This window comes from Neofelis nebulosa, chromosome 8 (assembly GCF_028018385.1).
Source record: "Neofelis nebulosa isolate mNeoNeb1 chromosome 8, mNeoNeb1.pri, whole genome shotgun sequence".
NCBI lineage: Eukaryota > Metazoa > Chordata > Mammalia > Carnivora > Felidae > Neofelis > Neofelis nebulosa.
Window position 1 is genome coordinate 130,414,589 of NC_080789.1, and position 17,604 is coordinate 130,432,192.

The 17,604-nt window shown below is 39.4% G+C and overlaps 1 protein-coding gene across 5 annotated transcripts in view; it reads right to left on the reverse strand.

Moving 5' to 3' along the window:
- PRPF18 (pre-mRNA processing factor 18) overlaps positions 1 to 17,604 on the reverse strand; it is a 67,610-nt gene that overhangs the window by 32,652 nt on the left and 17,354 nt on the right. For 2 of the 5 annotated variants that reach the window (XM_058682186.1, XM_058682188.1), the window contains exons 2-9: positions 17,234 to 17,311; positions 17,092 to 17,118; positions 14,404 to 14,508; positions 11,914 to 12,027; positions 5,708 to 5,854; positions 4,120 to 4,188; positions 2,046 to 2,186; positions 1,852 to 1,923 (exon numbers count right to left, since the gene is read on the reverse strand). In XM_058682186.1, the coding sequence (XP_058538169.1) occupies positions 1,852 to 1,923; positions 2,046 to 2,186; positions 4,120 to 4,188; positions 5,708 to 5,854; positions 11,914 to 12,027; positions 14,404 to 14,508; positions 17,092 to 17,118; positions 17,234 to 17,311 (753 nt within the window). The remainder of the gene's footprint in view (positions 1 to 1,851; positions 1,924 to 2,045; positions 2,187 to 4,119; positions 4,189 to 5,707; positions 5,855 to 11,913; positions 12,028 to 14,403; positions 14,509 to 17,091; positions 17,119 to 17,233; positions 17,312 to 17,604) is intronic. The other 3 variants (XM_058682187.1, XM_058682189.1, XM_058682190.1) reach the window with 2 other exon arrangements.

Below are 17,604 nucleotides of genomic sequence, written 5' to 3' on the forward strand. Positions count from 1 at the left end.
GAGACCTCTGAAAGCAGCAGGGGCTCCGTGAGCTGGGACTATCACACAGGGTCCACAGCAGATGTATAAACAGAGATTAAATACTAAACCTCGAGTCGAATAGTTGAAGGATGAGATCGTTTCACTTTGGCCCCTCAGAACCTCCCACCTGCCAAGAACCTTAAAATAAAAGCTACAAAACGTAAAGACAGGAACCAATGAAGACAAATGGCTCTTTTTCTAAACCAAGCCCAGCTACCTGTGAGGGGAAAAAAGGAGAAAACCAAAAGAGAAATCAAGTAAATTCTACAAGACCCCGAGGGTTTCAGAGACGCTTACCGTCAAGTCTCAAAGATATTCTAATTTTATAAATCCGATACCTATGTGTATGATATGTAGAGCTGATTTAAAAAACAAAAAAATTAGCCTACCAACAGACTAACTAGAAGTTCATTTTCTACCCTAAATTTGAATTTGCTCTACTCAGTAGTTTTAGAAAGCTTAATTTTTAAAAGCCCATTACATACTTCTATCACTGATTCTGAATTGTACAAATTTTAACACTGGGTATTAACTGATAGAATTTCCAGTATTTAATTACCCCAAATTTCTAAAGAAAATTGTCCAAATAGGTTATTCAAGTTTCTTGGTTCTTCTGCGCTCTACGCAAAGTGAACTTTCACCTGATTCGCAAATATGCAAATGCAAAACGTAACAAGAGGGAAGGCACGCTCACTAGCAGACAAGTGATTTCTTCCCGCAGGGATGGTGACCTCATCTACCCACTCCAAGGCAACTGTCCTTAGTAAGCACCATGCAACTAACAGGAACTATCCAAGGATAAAATTGATCGACATAAAACACAAAAACATTTCCTTTGATGAAACTGGCCGGCTCTCCAACAGAAGGAGTAAAATCACTATACCCACGGGTGCCAGCCGGCCCTGTGTTTGGGAAGAGATGGTCAGAGCACAGGGGTAAGCCCGGTCGGTGCCACTTGTCTGGCAGAGCCGCACCTACTGCTCTGGAACAGCCGCTGGAACCGTCACGCTGAAATCCCCTACTCCCACACTCAGGAGGCACCGCCGTGAGAAGCTTCCGCTTCAGACTCTGCTTGTGGCCCAGATGCAGGGGCACTCATCCAGTCCCCACTACTGGTACAGCAGGCCGCTCTCTTTGTGCTCCCCTCCGCCAGCTGACAGCCTTCCACTTGCCTTTCTGAAGTCGGCTCCAGGAACTCCGGGCCACAAGAGCGCTTTCTCCCTGTCGCCACCTCCTAGAGCCCATTCAGGAGGAAAGACACCGGGACAAGGGGTAAAGTCGTCCCTAACAAGGGGTCTGCTATTGTTGCTGTTCTGAAATGGGAGAGGTGAATTCTGGCGGCCTTACTTGCAACGTTTTCTCATAGAAGTATAAAGGGTGGCTAAATTCCATTGTATCATTAGTACAATACTTTAGCTATATTACGGATTAAGTAGGCTTTTATAGCTGGCCTGGGAAACTAATCTACATAACATTGTTTCTATGGGAAAATTTGTTCCAAGCCATAATCTTGAACAGTCTTTGAAATCCAATCCCATTCATGAAATGAACACTGCCTATATCCAGTTCGTGCTCCGAAGAATCTTGACACCTACCTTAAAAATGACTAAAAAACCAGTGTAGTCAGAAAGTTTATTATCAATGTCTAGAAATAAAGCTGACAATACATTAGAGAATAAAAGATTTTGTCACTACTCATTCATTTCACGTTTACTCACATTTCCTCTTAAAGCTCCTATGTAAAATACTCCCACGCTAAATAAACATAATCCACACACACAACCTAGACAGGCTCATACCGTGATTTTGATGCACAGCATAGTAACGTACCTTTACATATTCTCTCTGCAACATGAACTTAATAATATCTGTTATGGATTCTTTAATATCAGCAGGAAGATTCTGGAAAAGAAAAAACATCACTATTTTTGGAAGCTACTGTGTATAGTTCAAGATTGCATTTACTCTTTACAGATTGTTTTTTTAAAAATCAGTTAATGGAAGCATTTTCCAAGGAACCTTACCCTTTTCCGAAGCTTTCTGAAAAGGGGTCTGAGATAGGACTCAGTCTGTTTTTGAGTGGCACTGTTCAGTTTACCCTGCACACTGCGCTTCACGTAATCTTCTCTGGCATTCAGTTCTTTAGCCCAGACACCAAGGAGAAACTGTCGAAAGAATGGGCAAATTTAGACTACAATGCCACCCAGTGGTTCAAAAAGTTTAAATGTTCTCTAAAATACGGAACAACATATTACCATCTTTACAGTATATTTCTTGACTAATTAAAATATCCTCAATTACCGTTTAATTAATGAATTATTTCTGTGTATTGTGTCAGGTATGTTTTGCAGTGCCTCTGGCAAGTCACAAACTTCCCTGTTCTCTGTGTGTGTGTGTGTGTGTGTGTGTGTGTGTATTATATATATTCCTAATTCAACGATAATTTCTCTCAAAAAAAAAAACAAACTATCATATCTCACAGAAATATCTCGACACAAATAAACTTTTACTCGTATTTCTATTATATAAAATTGAACCCACCGAGACTTACTTGCCATAATGGCACATGTGCTATGATACTTAATCAATCTTCCAAATATGTTGGTGTGGCACAGGCACATCCCAGAGATACCGCGGGTTTGGTTGCAGACCATCGCATTAATAAAGCAAATATCGCAAGAGCCCAATGAATTTTTTTAGTTTTCTAGTGCATACGGAAGTTCTGTTTACACTATAATGTAGTCTCTTAAGCGTACAACAGCATTATGTCTAAAAAACAATGTATGTGGCTTCATTTAAACATACTTTATTGCTAAAACATGCTAACCATCATCTGTGCTTTCACATCCTAATCACTGATCACGATTCACCATCACAAATGTAATAATGATGAAAAAGTCTGAAATACTGCAAGCATCACCAAAATGTGACACAGAGACACAAAGTAAACCAACGCTCCTGGGAAAGAACGATGCCAGCACACTGGCTCGAAGCACAGCTGTCACAGACCCATCAATTTGTAAAATAAACCAACAAGCCAAAACGCATTATCTGCAAAGCACAATAAAGCCAAGCACTATAACATGGGGTATGCCTCTGTTTGGACTTTCTACTTTTGCAGGAAAGAGGAGATTCAATTAAATATTCCCACTAAACCACCTGACTGAAGGAGAAGGAAGGAAAAAGAAAATAAATCAACTATGACTCATCCCCCCTCCCCTCTCCCAGCCCTGGAAAGCAGGCCTAGTGCCCCTTGGGTTTAAACGCAAAGAGCACCCTTTCTAGAGGCAGATAACCAGGGAAGGTGGAGGAAGACATACCACCCCAGGGGCATCACCTATGCTCAACCTCTGTCCAGAGAAGAGAGGTGGTCACTCCAAGAGGAAATTCCAGCTCACGCCAGCTCCCAAGCCCTATCTAATTCCATGCCATCTCAACAGACTGAGAATCCTGATGACTAATACACTGTATTTAAACAGTAAACACAAGTAAAAGCACTTCTCGTGTTTAAATCTCTTGGCATGAACATAGTTTGTGAATAAGTGCTAAAATGAATCTGACATTTGCACACACTCTACCTACCCCAGGAAAGCAAGAAATCCCACGGCCAGAGACGGATGGAGCTAACCATAGCGGGAATACGCAGCTATCTGCAGAACTGAGAAAACGAGCAGTCTCTGAAAGGTTGCTGATGTGTTTGCTTTTTTTTCCACTGCCAAGGTCTTCCCACCTCCTTCCTCTCCTTACTGCCATCACCACTCGTAAGAGCTTCTGGAACAAGGCCCTCACTGCACTCCCTCCTGGAGTGTTTTAAAAAATTTTAAACTCCCTGAACTTCTCGTTCGTTCCACCGCTGTGATTCTTTTCTGTGTGTTTACGATAAGTCAGTTTTAAAGTGCCACAGTGAAAGTACACGTACATCCCCTCAGACTAACCTCTCTACCCAAGTGCACGGCAGTGTTGGAAACCAGGTACATACAAAACACGTTTAACGAGGGATTCCCTCTCCAGTCCTTGACCCTTAAATACGGTCCAAAAATTAAAGAACAGTTCATAACCAACCCACACGTCCTTCTTTCGTAGCCCAAAAACACGTACCTTAAGGAATTTGGTAATGATGTCCATGTCTTTATGATCATCCCCTTTTCCTAAAGACTCTCCCAATGCCTGCAGAAAACAGAATGCTTCCGGTCATTCGTAAAGAGCAACGACGGAATACGTGTTATCAACGTGAGTTGAACACGGATCTTTATTACAGAAACTAACTGCTGTTTAAAAAAAAAAAAAAAAACAACTAAGGAATTTCTAGATAAAAAACAAAACGCCTTCGGCTCAGATCATGATCTCATGGTTCGTGAGATCGAGCCCTGTGTCAGGCTCTGTGCCGCTTGGGATTCTCTCTCTCCGCCCCTCTCGTGCACACACACACTCTCTCAAAATAAACTTAAAAAAACGAAAAAGAAAATACACCGTGCCATTTAAATTTAGAGAGTAGGCCATCTTTTATGAACCGAAAGACAAAAGATGGGGCTTTGAGGACTGACTACTAATGGAACGGAGATTTCTTTTTAGGAAAACAATGTTCTAGAATTAGATTGTGATGATGGTTCCATCAACCTGCGAATATACTAAAAATCAGTGAACCGAACATTTTAGATGGGTAAGCTGTATAATAAGTGATTATCATAATAAAGCTATTTCAGAAAAAAAACAAGCTCAGAACTGGTTCCTCACACTAATTTTTTCTGTCAGATTTAGGGTGCATAGATAAGTGAGGGGGAGAAAGACAGGGTACAATTACCAGAACTATGATCTTACTCATGCAGAGTGCAGCCAAGAATGAAAGGAAACAGAAAAATAACAGAAAAAAACAGTTCGTGTTTCATTAAGCAGTTAAAGCTTTAAACTAAGCCATAATTTTAGCTTGAGCTAGATATTTAGATAGTACAACACTGCTTTTTAATTAAGATTACACGCATCACACCATATTCATCACAGTGGCAAAAAATGAGAAAGCAAGATACTGCCAAGTGCTGGCAGGGATGTGGGAACAAAGGGCACGCACACGCTGCTGATGTGGGTGTAGACCGGTACGGGCGTTCTAGGGAGCAGCCTGACAGTACTGGACAAGTGAAACATTTCTAACCCAGCAACCCTGCCTCTGAGTCCACAGGGGTATGTGCAAGACTGCTCCTCACAAAGCTGTCTGTGGTACTAGGGAGCCGGAGCAAGCCAGCTCTCAGGAGGAAGCAAAAAGTACAAGGCAGTGAATGCCACCGAGTACGAAATGCTACGCAACAGTTAATTCAAAGGTTTAGATATATGTGCAGCAGCAAGGATGGATCTTAAAAACAGTTCTAAGTGGGAAAAGAGTAAAAAAAAATTAGTTTCACAGTATAGTATCATTTATGAGTATTCAAAACACAAGCATGCAAAACACTACTGGCTTTACAAGACCACCAACAGATACAAGGATGCGTGTCAAACATAGCCAAATGATTACTTTTGAAGGCAGGAAGTAGGATAATGTGAGTGGACGTTGAGGAAAAAGGGAGTGATTAAGTAAAAGCATGAAATTTCAAATGGGCCTTTGTGCCCCGAAGTGAGCAACCCGATGACCTCAGGAATCTTCTCCAGGGAATGGAAGGTATGCCAGGGAATGAAGACAGGTGGCCGTAGAGATTACCTCTAACTCCTCGATTGTGGTGTTTTCTTCATGAACTTTCAAGTCATTCTGTGTGTCTTCCTCTCCAGGTTCCTGGCCACCAACAAGCTCATTGAGGTATTGCTGGTCGATCTTATCCAAAGCTGCTTTCAGATCGTTTCTCAATCCCTGAGAAGGGTGAAAAATTACACCTCCTATGAAATCTCACTGGTATTTCACTTTTCATTCTTCACTAAGTCCAAGTCATTTTCTTCCTCCACAAGTAGTTAAGAGCTTAGTAAAATTAGGGACTCAAGTAAGATTTCAATTTATTACACAGCTATCATCGGTGTCCAAAGTTAATTATCATGAACATATTTAAATGTGAAAGAATGTATGCACAACAGCTCCTCTGGTCAGAAAAATAAAGTGTATGTGTGACAAATGCAAATGAGAATACTCACAAATGCTTTAATTTTCTAGTGAGGTCTAGTGAAAGTGAGTCCTCAACCCATTTTTCCAGTTGACTTAAAATGTCTAGCCTTACCACAACTATTCTGAATTCCTGTAACATTCAGCAATGTCAACTGGTATCTCATCTATATCCTGGGCTTTTACTAGGTTTCTAATAAATCAGCAAATTCCACATTCTATTCACATCCAGTTTGTGACCACTCGATAAAAACAGAAGCCTTAAAGCTGGACCCAATACCTTACACCACACATAAAAATTCAAAACAGGAGTGCCCGGGGTGGCTCAGTAAGTTAAGCGTCTCACTTCAGCTCAGGTCACAATCCCATGGTTCGTGAGTTCGAGCCCTGTGTTGGGCTCTGTGCTGACAGCGCAGAGCCTGGAGCCTGCTTCAGATTCTGTGTCTCCTTTTCTCTCTGTCTTCCCCCATTCACACTCTGTCTCTCTCAAAAGTAAACTTTAAAAAAAAAATTAACTCGAAACGGATCAAAGATGGGAATGCAAGCTGGTGCAGCCACTCTGGAAAACAGCATGGAGGTTCCTCAGAAAACTAAAAATAGAACTACCCTACGACCCAGCAATTGCACTACTAGGCATTTATCCAAGGGATACAGGTGTGCTGTTTCAAAGGGACACATGCACCCCAATTTTATAGTAGCACTATCGACAACAGCGAAAGTATGGAAAGAGGCAAATGTCCATCGATGGATGAATGGATAAAGATGTGGTGTGTGTGTGTGTGTGTGTGTGTGTGTGTGTGTGTGTGTATTTATATATATGTACAATGGAGTATTACTCGGCAACCAAAAAGAATGAAATCTTGCCATTTACAACTACATGGACGGAACTGGAGGGTATTATACTAAGTGATATTAGTCAGAGAAAGACAAAAATCATGACTTCACTCCTATGAGGACTTTAAGAGACAAAATAGAGGAACATAAGGGAAGGGAAACAAAAATAATATAAAAACAGGGAGGGGGACAAAACAGAAGAGACTCATAAATATGGAGAACAAACTAAGGGTTATGGGAGGGGTTTGGAGGGGTGGCTAAACGGGTAAAGGGCACTAAGGAATCTACTCCTGAAATCATTGTTGCACTATATGCTAACTAATTTGGATGCAAATTTAAAAAAAATGAAACAAGTTAAAATTTAAAAAAAAATGATAAAACTCTTAAAACACACACACACAAATGGATCCAAGACATAAATGTAATAGTTAAAACTGTAAAACTCTTATAAAACAACACATGGGAAAAGCTTCATGATACTGGATTTGGCAATCATCCCTTGGATACAACACCAAAAGCACAGGCCAAAAAAAAAAAAAAAATAGGTACACTGGACTTCATCAAACATGAAAACTTTTCTGCAAAGATACTATCACCAGAGTGAAAAGATAACCCATGGAATGGGAGAAGTACTTGTAAATTACTAATATGATAATGACTAATATCCAAAATATATCAAGAACTCCTACAAATTAACAACAACAAACCCTACCTCATTAAAAATGGGCAAAGGTCTTAAATAGAAGACTACATCCAAAAAAATAAAAATAAATTAAAAAGACCACACACAAAAGGCCAATAAGCAAACAAAAAGATGTTTAACATTACTACTCATTAGGGAAATGCAAATCAAAACCACAGTAAAATAACACTTCAACCCGACAGAATGGCTATGATCAAAAATAACAGTAAGCATTAAGTACTGGCCAGGATGTGGAACGATGGAACCCTTCGTTGCTGGAAATGTAAAATGGTGCAGCTGCTGTGGAAAATGGTATGGCGAGAACCTCAGAAAGTGACACATACCCACGCCAAGACACATTCTAATTAAAATGTCTAAAGGTAAAGAAAGGCAAGGAGAGAATGTTAAAAGCAGCAAAAGAAAAACCACCTGTTGTGTATAAAGGAACCCCCATAAGACTATTGGCAGACTTTTTAGCAGGTTTGCAGAACAAAGGGGGTGGCACGATATATTCGAAGTGCCAGAAGGAAAAACTTCCAAACAAGAACACTCTACCAGGAAGTTATCATTCAGAATTGCAGAAAGAGTCTTGCAGACAAGCAAAACTAAAGAAGTTCATCACCTCTGGACCAGCCTTACAAGGAATGTTAAGGGGCCTTCTTTAAGCAGGAAAGAGTGCTAATTAGTAACACCGTACGAAAGTATAAATCTCACTGAAATAGGTAAATACATGTATTATAAAGGTAGTAGATCACTTTACAAAGCTAGTAGGAAGATTTCAAGACAAAAGCAGTAAAACTGTAACTACAAGAATTAAAGGATTTACAAGGTAAGAACATGTAAAATATGACATCAAAAAACCTAAGACGTGGCAGACAGTAGTAAAAATGTAAAGCTTTAAAATTCAATCACACTTAAGTTGTTATCAGCTTAAAATAGTCTTGCAGTTAGTGCACAAGGATGTGGTGCCACAGCACAGGGACTACAGTTAATACCACACTGCATATTTAAATGATTTACTTATGTTTGAGAGAGAAAGAGCATGAGCAGGAGAAGGGCAGAGAGAAAGGAAGACAGAGGATCCAAAGTAGGCTCCGAGATGTCAGCACAGAGTCCGATATGGGTACCGAACTCAAGAACTGTGAGCCCGTGACCTGAGCCAAAGTCGGACGCTTAACCGACTGAGCCACCCAGGGGCCCCTGGTATTGCATATTTAAAAGTTGTCAAGAGTAGAGCTTGAAAGTCCTCAACACAAGAAAAACATTTTTAACTATGTATGGTGACAGATATTAACCAGACTTACTGCGGTGATCATTTTACAATATACACAAATATCAAATCACTAAGCTGTATACCTGAAACTAATACATCCATTATACCTCAATTTGTTTTAAAAAATGTACTAATGAACTCTGTAGCATCTGGACAAGCTTGAGCAAGATTAAAATACAACAGGTTGGGGACGCCCTGCGTGGCTCAGAGAGTTAAGCGTCCAACTCTTGTTTTTGGCTCAGGTCATAATCTCATGGTTTGTGAATTCGAGCCCCGCTGTCATCACAGAGCATGCTTGGGATTCTCTCTCCCTTCCTCTCTCTCTCTGCCCCTCCCCTCCCCTTCCCTGCTCGTGCTCACTCTCTCAGAATAAACATTTAAAAAAAATTTTTTTAAATACAGCAGGTTGTAATAAATACTAATAACTAGAAAAATTTTCAAGTAATTAAGTATGACTAGTAGAAAAATTAAATCACATAATAATTTCATAGTTCACATTAATATTTTAATACTATCTTCAAACAAGGAAGGAGACTCTGGATATAGAAGAGAAATAAATATTGGTGAAATGAAGCATCACAAAAACCAGTCTAAGACTTCAAGGTTTTGTTTTAGAGACAGAAGGTGCACATACAGACAAGAAGAGGGGAGAGGGACAGAGGGATAGAGAATGTCAAGCCAGCTCCACACTCAGCATGGAGCCTGATGAGGGGCTCGATCCCACGACCCTGGGATCATGACCTGAGCCAGAATCAAGAGTTGGATGCTCAGCCAACTGAGCCACCCAGGTGCCCCTAAGTTAAGGTTTTCAAAAGGACTGAAAATTTTAAAAAGATTGTTGTGAACATTAAACACAACTGAAGAAAATTTTTAAATTCATTTATGCTTGAAAAGAAAAAAGTTAAACACAGAATCGCTACATAATCCACCAATCCCACATCTGGGTATGTACACAGAAGTGAAAGCAGGAACCTGAACAGGTATTTGTAAACCTATGTTCAAAGCCAGCGGCAGTATTCACTGCCAAAAGTGAGAAACAACTCAAAAGGTAGAAACAACTCAAATGTCCACTGTAGCCGAATGGATAAAAACAATGGGATCCATACACGCAACACAGTATTACTCAGCCTTAAAAAGGAAGGAAATTTGGACACATCCTACCACATGGAAGGACCTTTAAGATACCATGTAGTTGGGAGGTCAGTCCAGGGGATCCTTCACATGACCACAGGTGACCCTCATCTGACTGCAACCCCATGCAAGAACACAAGCAAATAACTGCCCAGTGTACCCCCAAACTACAGAATTGTGAGATATCATTAATTAAGTTACTAAGTTTCAGGATGGTTTGTTAGTCATATAGGACCAAGAAAGATTTTACAATAATAAACTGTTGGAAGCTACTAAGTTTTGGGGTGATCTGTTACATAGCCATAGGTCACCCCAGCTATCCCTCAGTAACTGACAGAGCAGATTAGTTAGTAAGGCCACAGAAGAGCTGAACAATACTACCTGACAAAATAACTGACATTTACCCAGCGTATAAAATGCACTCTTTTCAAAAGTCCGTGGAATATTCACCAAAGACAACCCATATGCTTATCAGAGCCCTATGTGTAAGAGCTAACACTATTAACCTTTTAGACAAAATACAGAAGCGTATCTCTCCAAAACCGTGGGATAGGCAAATATTTCTTAAGCAAAACACCAAAAGCAGCAACCATAAAAAAGAAGTGGATTCCATCAAAATTTGAAACTTCTGCCCATCAAAAGACACCATGAAGAGAATAGGTAAGCCAAAAACTAGCAGAAAAGAGTCATAAAACATGTATCTGTATATCTGACAAAGGACTTGTATGCAGGAATATATAAAGAACTCCTAGAATTCAAAAGTAAGAAGGCCAGCAACCTAATTAAAACATGAACAAAAGATTTTTTACACATACTGCACAGAAAAATATACGGGCTGTAAGTCTATGAAAAGATGTTCATTACCTTTAGTTACCAGGGAGCTATAAATAGAACCACAATTAAATACTGAAATACTACTACACCTACAAGAGAATGGTTACAATTTAAAACACTTACAATAAAAAAGGCTGAGGACATTTGGAAATACTTGGCATTTCTAAAGAACTTAATCATACATTTACTCTTACTATTCAGCCCTTCTACTTCAGGTATTTACCAAGAGATGTCACCTTTATTTACTCAGGAGAAATAACACAGACCCAAAAAAGACTTGTGCAGGTGCCTGGGTGGCTCAGTTGAGTAAGTGTCCAACTTTTGATCTCGGCTCAGGTCATGATGTCAGTTCATGGGATTGAGCCCCACACTGCTCAGCGCTGAGCCTGCCCGGGATGCTCTCTTTTTCTGTCTATGCCCCTCCCCAACTTGGGCGCGCAAGCGTGCTTTGTCTCAAAAAAAACGAAAAAAAGACTAGTCAGAGCAGTTTTATTCTTAATAGCCCGAATTTGGACACAAATGGTGGTATATTCAGACAAATGAAGATCATCACCAATGACAACTACTGATTTCTGCAGTAACAACGACGAATCTAAAAACTATGCTCAGCGTAAGAAGCCAGACATGCTCTCATGACTCCATCTACATGACATACTCGAACAAGCAAAATTAACCTACTGTGATAGAATTTTCAAAGGTGGTTGTGCACACATGGAGGAGATGGAATAGGAGGACTGGCTAAGAAGGGACACTAGGTGACTTTCCTGTGTGAGAAAAACACTGTGCATCTTCATAAGGGTGGTGGTTACATGCTTATATGAATTCGTCAAAATGCACTGAACTGTATGCTTAAGATAGGTGCCATTAATTAAGACAGGTGCTTTTAATTAAATTAGACGGGTGCTTTTTAAAAAATTAAACGTTAAAGATTTACTTCAGCAGCAGTAATCTGGCAACTTCATTGTTCCATTTTTGCCTAGAACAACGCAAGTGCTCAAACCCCATACTATTCTAGTTTATGTGGTACAGTGATATTCTCCGAGTTTTGTCCTGACTTCTTACCTTGTTAACTTCTGGTGTGAGGATCTCTATTTTTCTTAAACGCTGAAATGCATCATAATCAGTTTCTCCAAATAGTCTGATTGGTTCTCCTCTTTCTCTCAATCTTCTGATAACCTAGTAAAAAAATCAGTAATAATAGTAATCCCTATGGTTTTAGTAATAATAATTCCTCCTTTAGGTTACCAAATACATTATTTCAAAATTGAAATAGAAAAAGTCAGTTGTCCTCATTTTTTCTTCAATTTTCCGTGAACAGATCTAGTGAGTTACTGTCACATCTGAAAATCTCTAACGTGTTTTGCGTACTTTGGCTGTTTCGGCAAAGGCTCCATCTGGATAACAGAATACATAAGAAAAGCATGAAGATGGGAGGGAGTGGTAACTTTTAAATACAGAAGGAAAATAAAGTCTAGAGTCATCCAAGAACTCACTGACCAGAGCCTGGAGTCAGCACTGTAATGCTACATTAAAAACCAAAAACTTACCCTCAGAAGAGATGGGAGTTAGGATCAGGGCGGGGCACCGGTAAGGCTTTTGAGGGGCTGGAAATACTCTTTCTTGACCTGGGTGATCGTTACCTGGGTTTTTTTTGGTCATTACCCATTATATTGCACACGCATGTTTTATACACTCTTTGTATTCATGTTGCATCTCATAAGAAAAAAATAAATTTTAATTGTGAAAAATAAAGGTTGATCCAAAATTGTTCTCAAGTAACAAGAAAGAATTTTATCTGGAAACATAAATAGTGGCACAGAAACCATTGGTAGGGCTCCCACTGAATTAACCAAAGCTTCGTATTAAAAAGATGCTTAACAGGCCATCCAATGCTATCTCCAATCAAGGCAGACATGACTTCCAAAACACCTCTGCCAGGCCCGTCGGGCAAATGCCAGGGATCATACCTCGTCATGAAACAGGCCGTCCCAATTTTGGACACATACTTTCACATATGTTTTACTTCTCAAAATAAACTAAAACCTCCCTCCCTCAGAATTCTACCAATATGCCTTAGTTCTACTTTATGCAACCACAAGAACACTAAATTCTTTTCCAAAATTACAGCTACTGTCAATGGATTTTTTTTTTCTTTTGTGTCCCCAATATTCTTCTCTTGGGGCTAGGTATTCCAAGTTCCTTTCACCTAATTTTCACATGACAGCTTTTAGAGTCAGATCATCCTTTCCTCTGTAAGTTTCCTTTCGTTCAAAGTTCATTTTTGTTTTGTATCGCTCTATATAGTTTGAATTCTTTATGTCACATGACTTTCTTGAGATTTTTTTTGTTGTTGTTTTTGGCTTTTTAAGAAAAAGAACAGTTGGTCCTGACTAGAGTCTAAAAAGCACTGTAGCTGAGAGCACAAAGTAGCATAACCTGTCTACAGAGCCTGGCGGTCCTATGTACCCCAAGTCATAGAAACATTCAGTCTTTACTCAACAGACTGCAGAAACCATGCTTCTCACATATCTTCCAAAAGAAATAACCATACGTTAGCATGCACGCAATGCCATCTGTAGAAGGATGCTCAACTTAGTATGATTTCTAAGAGGGATGTGCTAAAGCAATTTAAAGGACCATTACTATTTGGTTTTTATTTATTTATTTATTTTTTTTATTTAAAAAAAAAATTTTTTTTTTTTTTTTTACATTTATTTTTGAGACAGAGAGAGACAGAGCATGAATGGGGGAGGGGCAGACAGAGAGGGAGACACAGAATCGGAAGCAGGCTCCAGGCTCTGAGCCATCAGCCCAGAGCCTGACGCGGGGATCGAACTCACGGGCTGTGAGATCATGACCTGAGCTGAAGTCAGACGCTTAACCGACAGAGCCACCCAGGCGCCCCACTATTTGGTTTTTAAAAGAATAACTGGCTTTAAAAATATTATGGGAAATTATGTAGTCATAAAAAATTATACAGATCTCTGTGTTTTGACCTATTAAGACATATTCAGAGAAAGTTATAAAACAGTATTTTTAAAACAATTTAGGGGTGCCTGGGTGGCTCAGTCGGTGAAGTACCTGACTCCTGATTTCGGCTCAGGTCATGATCTCATGGTTCATGAGATCGAGCCCCACGTCAGGCTCTGCACCATTAGCTCAGGCTGGGAGTCTCTCTCTCCCTTTCTCTCTGTTCCTCTCCTGCTTGCACTCTCCTCCCCTCTCTCCAAATAAATAAACATTTAAAAAACTAAAAATAAATAAAGTAAAATAATTTAGACAAGTAACTTAAGGATAATTACTTAGAATGTATACACTTATTTAGAACAATGTGTTTAGTTTCTAAAGTTTAGAAACATATTCTTTTAAAAGTTCAAGAATAACAAGAAAAGCAAAGATTTAGAACTTCATGAATACTGCACAGTATTTTAATCCAGTAGGTCACATTATGTAGGCAATAATGACATAAAATTTACTGGAAAGAAATGGAAATAAATGCAAATGCTGTGGAGGTTTTTCTTTTTTTCATGAAACACTCATACATAAGCTTACCTCTTGCCTAGAAAGAGTCATGGGTAACTTTTCCTCTGCAAGTTCAAGTTCTAACACAGGATTCGAAGAAGTTAATGGTTTCTGGTTCTCCTCTTTTGGCTGTATCTATATTAATAGCCAAAAGAAATCAAATTCAGCTTTTACAGTATAATACAGCTAGTACTGATCATTCTATGCATTAACTGCTCATGGAAATTAAACAGGTTTTAAATATTGGAGGTTTCCTAAATGTTCCACTGAGGAACTCCTAATAAATGTGCCTGCATTTGAGAACTCATCAAACTTCGCCGTCTCAGGGACACAGCCAGCAAGCACACACACAAGGAGATAGCACCCTTGCTACTGAAAAGCGACAGATGTATAATGATTTCTAAAATCTAAAACTTACAAGGGCTAAAATTTAGGCTCGTTTCTCCCTAGACTTGAAACAAGTTAAACTCTTTTCTTAAAAACCATCAACTTGCTTCTCCTCTTTGAGAAAATCACCTCATAGGGTTGTTTGATCCTTGTTCTGGGTTTTAATGAAATAAACAAACAAAAAAAAAGTGTTTTCTAAGAAATCTGTGAAGCCGCAAGCTCCTGCTTTTTCCTACCCTCCTTTTTGAAAGGGGGGATTCCAAGAGCACCGAGACCACTGCTGGATGTGTGGAAATACTCCCAAAGCTACACACAATGTGCCAACAGACCGAGCTCTGAACCTTGGGGGGAAATAACAGCACAACAGCACCAACCTGAGAGACAGCACCTTTCTCCTCATACCCCACCCCGCACCCCCGCTCCCAAGAATGGACATTCTTGTATGTATGAACCCGCGGGGTGGGGTGGGAGGGATCTTTTCACGTACTGAGTCTGCTGTCCAGCTCACAGTTTAGGAAAATTAAGTTCAACAATTCGTAAGCCCCAAGGTGTAGTCTGTAAAAAGATACTGAAACATGGTTTCCCACCTGATCATAGGACTAATTTCAAATGCCAAAAGATTAAAAAAAAAAAAAAAAATAGAAGGCCAACATTAAAGAAATACTCACGTTCCGTTAAGAAGGCTATAATGGTTAAAAATGTATCATTTCTGATTCTATGGTTCATGGCTAACTGTTAGGTTAATGTTAACAGTGCTGACAGAAAACCGAGGTACAAAAATCAACTCCTGTATTTTCACAAACGAAATCGGCATCAAGCCTTAAAAATGGAACCTAGTTTTCCTAAGAGAATGGAAGTGAGACATGCTGAATTTTCATTACTACCAAAAAGGAAATATTAAACACGATTTCGAAAGAAAAGCCTGTGCTTTCTCTTTAAGCATAAAAACAGGCATTTCTCCAAAACTCTCGGGATGACAAGCACTCTTAATTACAGAACGCCAGTTACGTTCTGTCCGCTGGACCCAATGCCACCAGCAGTGTCTCTACGGTAGTTCCTCTGCTTTAGTGCTTTTCTCTACAGAAGCAAAAAGTACTGACCTATAACTGAAGCAATGTAAACAAAGCAAAACCGCCTGGTTTTAATTCTTTTCCTACTTGACCAAAACGTTGAAAAGGTTCAAGTTTAGGCATCTGGGAAAGCAACAAGTCAGCAGACTAAATCCATGGTAAACGATTCTCATTCCAGACCAAGTGTGAGTTAGACAACAATGGACAAGAAAAGATGAGAATTCTTCTGTCCTGGTATCCATTCGCTGGCTGTTTACATAAAATGTATTTTATTTTTCCTAAGCTAGAAGCAAGTGAAATCCATACATTTATGGAGAATATCAAAATAAAAACGCAAACTTCTGTATTTTAGACATCCATGAGAAACATAAAACTACATTTCCAATACCTGCCCCCTGCCCACACTACGAAATAAAACCAAATGCATATACGTACCATTCGCGTTCCTCATGCTTCCTTTCAGAAATGCTATGCCAGATAAATTCATCTCCACACTTTCCCCATTACATGCACAAGAGTATTATATTATACACATGGTTCACAAGCGAAAAGTTACTGTCAAATTTAGGATTTGGCACAAGTATTTCAACACAATTTCTCGGTCTTGTTTAAGAAAAGTATTAAACTAGATACAGTCTTCTTTTAAAATGATTTAAACCTCAACTTCACCTCATAACATTTAACCCCTCCCAATAAAAACCCCAATGTTATTCAGCTAGGAGAAGAGTTGGATAGGATAATAATAGGGTAACCTCAAGGACACTTTGAGTCATGCCTCTAAAATAGAGTCTTCCAGGCCACTCATTCGTTTCTAATATTTCTATACATTCTCTACACACTAGACCTCATCACACAAAAGCACAGTGTTACATGGCATTCTGCCTCAGGCAGAGGTACTTGGGGCCAAAAGGAACTATTAACGATGCAAACATAAAAACAATGGCTCAAAATACTCCAGCGAAAGTGGGGAAACACCACAAGGTGCTACCACCTCGGTTGTGGTCGAATGAGTAAAATGTTTTGAAACCCTTTAAAATGGACTTTTATTGGGAGAGGTGGGGGGAGGAGCTGGTGGTTGGTGGAGATGAAGATGAGGCGGAATCAGACCCAAAAAATTCAAAGAAACAAAATTCAAGCTTTGATCTCGAGCCACTTCATGCTGTCCACAAAAGCCAAACCATTCCAAGCCAGAAGGCATGCATGTATTTGCCTGAATTCAAGATTTAAAAAAAAAGAAAGAAAAAAGCAAAAAAACTCCTACCTCTCCCGATGGCTTCTCATTTATAGGCTAACGTATAACATTGATAAATTGAACAGAGATCAATAATTTTGTCACTTTAACAACAGCTATATAAATTTAAACTCAGAAATATACGACTTAACACAAAAGCAGAGAGCCCTACCTTGTAGCCACATCTTTCAAAATACGCTTCCTCTTCTTTTTTGGCAAGTTCACTACGCTTGAAATACTTTTTATTTTCCTATCGAAGAAAGAAGTACGTTAATAGGTCCCTGGGTAAAATTTCATGTTCCGTAGGCAACCTACCAACACTTGAGTTTATCAAGAGCATGGTAAAGCCGGGTATATTATACTGAACCCCTCAATGTGCCATCTGTCTTCTATCTGCTCTAAGTATGAAGTCTTTTTCTTGCACTATCATTTTAACAGGCATATCCAGCAAAGAGAAGAAACCAACAATATTTTCCAAATGTCCACGTTGTTTTCATTTAATTCCCCAATGTTTAGGTTCAATGATAATTTCTACAAATGAAT